Below are 8797 nucleotides of genomic sequence, written 5' to 3'. Positions count from 1 at the left end.
ATAGCAATTAGAGAACTCTACTATGCTGACCTGTGAATTATATCCTGCTCTCCCTTTGCCCTCACCTTTAAGATCCATCTAGAAATTTCTTCCTTCTAAGTATCCATACGTCCTATGACAGTCAAGCAGCCAATGGAGTTCAGATCCCAATTATTAATGAAGAATGTAGAATCTGAGGTTTCATAGTAATCAAAGTTAGAGTTATATGTATTAGGAAAAAGGATAATCCTTAAGGCATGTGAAGAAACAAGGTCATCAAGGAGTTAAATATGATGTTTCAGTGAGTGTCTAGAAAGGCAGAGTAAGACACCTTCCAGTCAAACAGAGTCATTTTCCAGAGGTGTCGACAGCTGATAAGAGTTTGTTATAAATCAGGATACCACGAGGTTCTCTTTCTCTTTTACTTAGATCTGCCCTGACTGTCTGACCTGTAAGTAGTAACAATGATAAACAGTGAAGCCACCAAGGGAGTTATCCTGGCAGAGAGAGACAGTGGCATGGTGTGTGATTTATTAATGGAGCACTGCAGAGGCAGGGAGAAAAAAAGAGAAAACAAAATAAAGATGCATGTTTGCAGGCAGTTGCTTATAAGTTGCAGGAGAGAAGGGGAAATCCAGTCCCACCGGCTTTGCGGACTCCCCCCCTAACTGACAACCACTTTTTCCATTTCTCCAAGTGGACAAAACTCAAGCTATTGTATGTTGGCCATATCATAAGATGACATGGCTCACTAGAAAAGACAATAATGCTTGTTAAGATAGAAGGCAGCAGGAAAAGAGGAAGACTACATTCTAAACAGAAAGACTTAATCAAAGAATCCATTGCCCAGAGTCTTCAAGAACTGAGCAGAGCAGTTGAAGATAGAGTGATCTGGATGACTCTCATTCATACAGATGCCATAAATCAAAGTCAACTTGACACAACTTGACAGCACTTCCCAAAAACAAAGAGGCAAATTATCAGTGTAGAAGGCATAGAGGAAGATGGAACATTTAGAATTTAAGAAATGGACAATAATCAAAGCTGTTTTTTTTTAAAGAGTCGGGATTTATTCTAAAGAGTTATCGATTACTTTTAATTAAAAGAGTCAATGAAAAACCCAGGGATTTGGTGTTCATCAGCCTTGAATATGCTATTAAAAGGTACCACTATAGTGCTGAAGCTGGAAAATTCTGTTATACACTATAAATACATTTCATGTCATACAGAACTGATAGCAGCAAGTAAAACAAATCTCTAATAAATTAATTACACCACACTATGAATGTAACCTCTAAATTCAACTTTGCAAACACAGTTGGAAGTTCTACAGTGATGCAAAAATGATCATGAGTTTGTTAAAACATACAGCAGAAAATTAATTAAATGGGGAAAGAAACCAATATGGGTCTTTGCAGCTTTCCGACTATGTCTCTATTTGAAAATCATGAGCACATTTCAAAATGAGTTTATTTTACCTTTAAGTATTTTCCCAAATTACATTCTACTCAGATAACATCTGGTAACTTTTTACATCATTAAGAACACACCAGTGGATTAATCAATATAGTAACCCTTACTTTAAATATCCACACAGCATAAAAAAATACAGCTCCAGGAGACACACACTAAGCACCCATCAATGCATCCATCCACCCATCCATCCATATATTTAAAGATACATATAAATCTGTAAATTTTCTTTGACTTCAATATGCATCTAAAATACTTCAGAAATACTTTACTGACATTTGAGCAACAGAGATATGAACTGTGATTCAGATGATTCAGAAACAATATGCAATTATTTTTCAAAAGGTCAGAGAAGAGAGGAAGCACAAATTTCAATGTTTTAACTTCTACAGGAAATGTTTCAGATAAAAGGGAACCCAGTAGATGGGAATACATCTGCAACTCAACATGTACAACTGGTCGGGTTAACATTTCATTTACTAATTAGCACTTCAGTCAGCAAAACTCTTGCATTCATAGTTCTATCCCATCAGTCCCAAGACTAGCACCATCCTGCTATAGACATTCTTAATCTTGAAACTCTACACACACAAACACACACACACACACACACGGAGAGACAAATGTTGTGGAACATCAACTATAAATCTTTCCCAAGTGAGCTGATTTCATCAAGCAGGAAATCCATGTCTTCGCGGCTCACCTTGGGGCTGATAATAACCTGGCGGAAGAAATTCACTTTGCCACGATGCGGCTGGTACCCCAACATTATGCTGCCTTTTTTCATCATCCTCTCTTTAATAGCAGGAGCAACCTGAATGAATGAAAGAAGAGAACTTCTCAAAATAATATTTACATTTACTTCAATTTTATCCTGCCTTTCTCAACCCCGGAGCGGACTCAGAGTGACTTACAAATCCGGCAAAAAAATTAATGCCGCACAGGTAAACAATAAAACACATCTTATCAAAATGTAAACAATCTATACATATAAGCAATTAAAACACATATCGATCAATTAACAGATTAAAACAGCATAAAGAGATATAGATTAGTAAGAAAAAGTCAGAATCAGGTTGCGATTTCTCTTGTAACAATGCCTGAAATTTATTCAAGAATCAGTCTTTTTCCATCATGACACCATCTTCAAAATGTCAAGGATAAAAATATGTACCTTTTTATGTTAACGAACATCTAGTTTGCAGCTACACTATCATTTGATAAGAGCGCAATATTGCAATGAGCACTAAATATATCAAAATCTAGATGGAGATTTATATGTTAAAGGACACTGCTTGTTTTATTACTGCCTTTCAAAAGAAGAATAGAAGTAAAATCCACTCAATACTGTTAACACAATCACTACTACTACACCATGAGATTTAACTTCTCTTCTCTGATAACCATATATCCTCAAAGTCAGCAACAAGTCTGCCAAAGAAAGCTATCATTTATTCATATTTTTCTTGCTCTCCAACAGATTCACATTTTAAAAGGAGCAGAGCAGATATTGATAGGGGTATGTGAATAGCCCATTTTAATTCCCAGCAAAAATGCAGCTGAGTTTTCTACTATGCACCTGTTGTTTTTGTTGTTGTCTTAAGTCACTTCCGATGACCCTACAGTGAACTTAGGTAAAGGTAAAGGTTTTCCCCTGAGGTTAAGTCTAGTTGTGTCCAACTCTGGGGCTTGGCACTCATCTCCATTTCTAAGCCAAAGAGCCAACGTTGTCCATAGATACCTCCAAAGTCATGTGGCTAGCATGACTGCATAGAGCACTGTTACCTTCCGAAGTGGTAACTATTGATCTATTCACATTTGTATGTTTTTGAACTGCTAGGTTGGCAAAAGCTGGGGCTAACAGCAGGAACTCACCCCGCTCCCCGGATTCGAACCGTTGACCTTTTGGTCAGCAAGTTCAACAGCTCAGCGGTTTAATTCGCTGCACTATCGGGGGCTCCTACAGTGAATGTATCCTGGAGTTATTCTTGCCATGATTTTTTCACAGGGGTTTTGTTGCTGCCCTCCTCCAAGTGCAAGACAGTGGGACTTGCCCAAGATCACTAGAGAGTTTTTCCCTATGACTGATGCCTCTTCTACACTGCCCTATATCCCAGGATCTCATCCCAGATTAACTGATATAAACTGAATTATATCAGTCTCCACTGCTAGAGTTTAGTAGGACTGTTGTTAGAGAAAGTAACTACTGCTATAAACAAAGTAATAAAATAGCCATAAAGTTCATCTGAGTATGTGTAGAGTGTCATTCCCCATCATCACAGAGTTTAATATTTCTGATATGAGAGAATAGCTGGATCAAGGCAAAGGTCATGGCTACCACAAGAATATTGTTCTAGCACATTTTATCTTGCAGATCAAAATGTGAAATAATAAACTGTATAGTTCAATCTTAAGGTCCACTCAGAAACATATCACATTGCGTTCAATGTGACTTATCCCATTGTAAATTGATTTTAGGACTGCAAGGTATGATTCTAACTCATCTGCTTGGAAGTATATTCCATTCAAACAGACTGCATTCATAATCAGAGGTTACTCAAGAGACAACAAAGTCACAAACATACAACACAAAAATCCATCCAAGGGTAGTGGAATCAATGTCTTCCCGTATAGTGAAGGAAATCTTGATCTGAAAAATATTTATTTACAAAATAAATTCTTGCCATATAACCTTCAAAAACACAGCCTCCTTTCAACTTGCTTAGGGGTTCTTTGTTGAAATGAGCAAATATGCTGCCAACTTTGATTTTACACTCATTTACTTGGTTTCAAAGAGCCAGTGGCAGAGTCTGCTGCTTGATCTATACAAGAAATATGATGCTGCCTACCTTTACTTAATAACACTGTATCTCTCTTGCAACATATACAGGATAGATTTCACTTGACAAAGCCCAGACAATTAATTTTGATATACATGTCAGAAAATGACTCAATATATTTGCCAGGATATCCTGTCATACAACACCCACCTCACTATTTAAGAATCTAATATGCAACAGACTGTTGGCTTAAAATAAATTTTAGAATAAAAAAGGCAGCATATATTATTTTCCATTTTGTCTGCTTCTGCTCACTTTTCATTTGTCTTTTGCAATGTACCTAGCTTGTTATTTGGTTTTCTTATTCCTGGCTGACACATTTTCTGGATATTAATTGTGGTTCGTAACATGATGAACAGATGAATCAAATACATGGCCAATATTCACAGATTGTGATGCACAACCAGAATATTGTCCTTGTGATTTCTACTGAAATGAGACACATGAGAAAAAAGAACCCGAGATTGACAGTAATAAAGGTTTACAAGAGATCTAAAGAGAGAGAAAGAAAATGTCTTAAGCTGTAATTCTCTGCACACTTACTTGGAAGCAATTTCCTTGAAATCCAAGAGCTTATTTCCAATGAAATATACGTATATGGAATTGCAAGGCTAATGAATGAGAATGAGAATGTCTGATACTTGTTTGATAAAGTGTTTATTATGTTGTAGTACTCTTAGTCATTCTTGCAGAAAAAAATTGCCAGTCTGGAAAAAAGTTCTTCCTGTTCCAGAACTTTCCAAACTGTGTATTGAGACACATCACTGTGTCAGCTGCAATGTGTGTGTCACACAAATGCATCAAGAAACCTCTTGAGTATGTGAAATAAGCAATAAATCATTTTTAATAAATATAAAGGAAAGGTTTTCATGTCATATGTTGTTTCCCCAACTTCCCATACATTTTGTTATTCTATATGTTTGCATTTCTTACAAGAAGTTGGTTTAACCTCCAGTTTGCTAGTAAAATTGAATTACTGTGCCACAAAATAAAGCATGTCTAAAAACTATGTCTTTTCTTTTTTGAGAAAGGGAAAGTGAAGATCTTTGATTAGATCTCTGACTAGAGAATGTAAAACTCTGACCTAAACACACATATTTGTGTGTCCACACATATGACTGGATTCCTTGGTGAGATATTGGAGCTCTGTACTTGTGAATTCTAAATGTTCCTCCCTAAACTACAAATCCCAAGACTCCACAAGATTGTGCCATGGCAGCTAAAGTGGCATTAAAGTGTTATAATTATGCAATGAAAAGGGGGCTCTCAGCCTGCACAATTATTTTCCCTCCTGCAAAATGTTACAATGTGAAATGGGAGTATCATTTAATAAGAAAGTTCTCAAGTCCGATGTGCCGAAAGGTGATAATTTAAACATAATTTTATCTGGCCTATATTTTGTGAATCACATTAATGCTAAGAATATACTACATTCTGATACAGATTGAGAAGAAACCATTGGAAAGACTGAGAAATATTATCTCACACAATAGCATAAAAACACTGGCGATCTCCCAAGGCAGTTCCTCTGCCTTCACAAGATTTCCACGCAAACTGCACAAAGTGAGCAGCTTTGGTCAACTAATCTATAGCTGCTTTTCCTGAGCATTTCACTAAGCCACAGGGTGTCCCCAGGCCCTAGCCTGAATGCTGGATTGTAGACCAGAATAACATTTTACAATTCTATTATCAAATTGCTCCAAATTTCAAATGAATTCAAGCTGCTGCTGCTCAAAAATAGATCAACAATGCCTTACTGACTCTGGCCCTCTGCTCAATCTCAGCAGGCAGTCTTCTTATCCATTTCCAGAGGAATATACAGAGTAAAAGCCAATAAGTAAAACCACCTGCGTTTTCATGAGAGTTCTGCTAAAAGTAGTAGCTGGGCTGTGCCTCATGAAAATTTCCATTCATTTCAATAGTGTCACAAATTGAGGACATTTTTGTAATAAAGCAGATAAGCGAGGTTACCAACTCAATAGTATTATTATAGTGAATGTGACTGTAATACAAATAGGGAAGGCAAAACTTGACTTGGATTATGCTCATTTTTTACCTGAAGGCAGAATTTGGCCACACATCTTAAGGTGCTACCTATTCCTTTGAAAAAAAAAGTTTTTTTAAATACAGAAAAGAAAGAAACCATGATGGAATATTGCTAGAACTAGTAACATTCTAGAATGCAATGCAATAATTATGATTTTTGTGCAAACTACAAAAATGTTGTTCTTGTTGTACATCTGTTAGTCATTGCCAACCTATGGTGACCCTAATGTGTGTGTATTATGGGATTTTCTTGGCAAGTTTTTTTTGGAGGGATTGCCACCCTTTGAGGCTGAGGAAGTGTAATGTGCCCAAGGTCACCCAGGAGGTTTCCACAGCTGAGCAGGGATTTGAACCCTGACCTCTCAGAGTCCTAGTCTAACACTAAAAGCACCATAACGTGCTTCTCAGTGGGTACTAGGGTGGGGGTGGAGAAGGGGAAGATCACTTAAAGGCTGTGAGCTGATTCTTCAGGTTTGTCATGGAATTCTTTTACTATTTCAAGAACACTGTTGTCTCCTGGGCTATTGGGTTTCCAATTATTATGATGTTTCTTTTTTATTTTCCAACTTGAGCTTCCTTTCCACACTATGCACTCATTTAATGGGCTGGATTCTAATTTAGTCATTTCCAGATAAGACCCTCTAAAATAAGTGGTGTCATGAAATCATCATGGGTCTTGACTAACTTTGATTTCAGTGGGTCATTTTTCAGGATGACTAAGGGCCCTTCTACACATGCACTAAAACCAAGAAGAAACCAAGATAAAAAGAGAGGTGGCTAAATGTCATTCCATAAAAATGTGCACTGAATTGGGTTGACAGCTGAAAAGCATGTTTTTAAAAGGTGTGCTTAAAACTCGATTCCAGCCCCAAAATGAGCATACTCACATGACTGTATATCCCCGCAGCTATGGAAAACATGTGACTTCCTCCCTGTACCATGGTGTGGACTGCTCCAATGCATGTGCACATTTTAAAAGCCTAAAACAGATGATCAAAAAATGGAGCCACAGACACACAGGTGGCTAAATGGAAGCACAATTGGAAATCAATTACAATTAGAACTTTCTTCAATCATTCCTTTGTTTTGATCTTTATTAAATTAAACAGAGCTTGAATTTATAGTTGGGTGAGGAGAGAGAATAAGAAATCTTATTGTGTGTACATTGAGATATCCGCATGAGCGCATATATGATCCAGCGAATCGGAGATAATTTTTTAAAAAAAATCTGCCGAATGTCTCCCGTCCATCTTGCACATTTGTAAAATCCACTACAAAGGAAGGTGTCAGGATAGCAGGGGACCATTTCCCAGGATTGATAGGTCTGTGTCTGGACTTGCTGTCAGGTCCCGCGATTTTTAAACCCACTTATTTAATTCAAAATTTGACGCTGTCTGGAAGTGCCCTAAAGTCTTGATCCATTCTCCAGAGCACAATGGGAATGAAGTCTGAGCTAACATTCCAAAGGCACCAACTTCATCTGATCACTAAAGCTAAATGGGGTCAGCCCTGATTAGCACTTTAAATTAGACTTGATTGTCAAGTCCTGTTAATGGAACTACCGTAAATACAGTAAAACCCCGCTTGTCCGAGCCTCCGTGCAATCCGAGCCTCTGTGCAATCCGAGCGGGCAAACAGGGAGGACCACAAAGGCCATCCCCATTCACCTGCTCGATGCTGGCTAGGTGTGCGTGTTGCTAGGTAGATAGCAAGCTACCTAGCAACACGCAGGGGGCACCTCCCAAGGGGCGAGCGCCCCGTGCATGTTGCTAGGTAGCTTGCTATCTACCTAGCAACATGCACAGCTGGCTCCTTCGCTACACCACGCCGGGCCTTTGCTGCTCTCCTCCTTCACCTGCTCAATTGCTGGCCCAAACGCCCACCGAACAGAGAAGCTTCCTCTCCATTCAGCGGGCGCTTGGACCCAGGGAAGAGGGAAGAGGCACACTTCATGCTTCCCTGGGTCCAAGCAGCCTCCAAAGGGAGAGGAACCCTCTCCATTCGACGGGCGCTTGGACCCAGGGAAGCGCGAAGCGTGCCACTTCCCTGGGTCCAAGCGGTCACCAAAGGGAGAGGAAACCTGGTAATTCGAGTGATCCGGGTTGACTGAGCTGAGGTCCGCCCATTTAACTCGAACTACTGAGGTTCTACTGTATAATAAAGTTTAGATCCAACCAGTTATATTATCATAATTCCCCCAATACTGAAAGGAGATGGGAGAGAATGTGCATATACTGAAAATAGTAAGTTTCAGTGGAATTGTAGAAATAAATTCAATATAAATGAATGGAAACACCATTTTAAGCCAGACCACTGCACCTAGTTTTGCTTTCAACCTTAGAAACTCATGCTAACCAACAAATAATCAAACATATGATAATTTTAAATCTATTTAAAAATATATATTATGCAGACAAGTGAAATACCACAAATATTTTTCTTGTGTATCTCTTGCACTT

At 38.4% G+C, this 8797-nt stretch overlaps 1 protein-coding gene across 2 annotated transcripts in view; it reads right to left on the bottom strand.

Moving 5' to 3' along the window:
• Nucleotides 1-1026: 1026 nt before the first annotated feature.
• gadl1 (glutamate decarboxylase like 1) overlaps nucleotides 1027-8797 on the bottom strand; it is a 155543-nt gene continuing 147772 nt past the window's right edge. For both annotated transcript variants that reach the window (XM_062958196.1, XM_062958195.1), the window contains exon 15: nucleotides 1027-2266. In XM_062958196.1, coding sequence (XP_062814266.1) covers nucleotides 2093-2266 — 174 coding nt within the window. In that variant the 3' untranslated portion in view covers nucleotides 1027-2092. The remainder of the gene's footprint in view (nucleotides 2267-8797) is intronic.

The sequence above is a fragment of the Anolis carolinensis genome, chromosome 6, assembly GCF_035594765.1.
Source record: "Anolis carolinensis isolate JA03-04 chromosome 6, rAnoCar3.1.pri, whole genome shotgun sequence".
NCBI classification, from domain to species: Eukaryota; Metazoa; Chordata; class Lepidosauria; order Squamata; family Dactyloidae; genus Anolis; species Anolis carolinensis.
The sequence above is the reverse complement of the archived record's forward strand: the minus strand, read 5'-3'. Positions and strand labels throughout refer to the sequence as shown.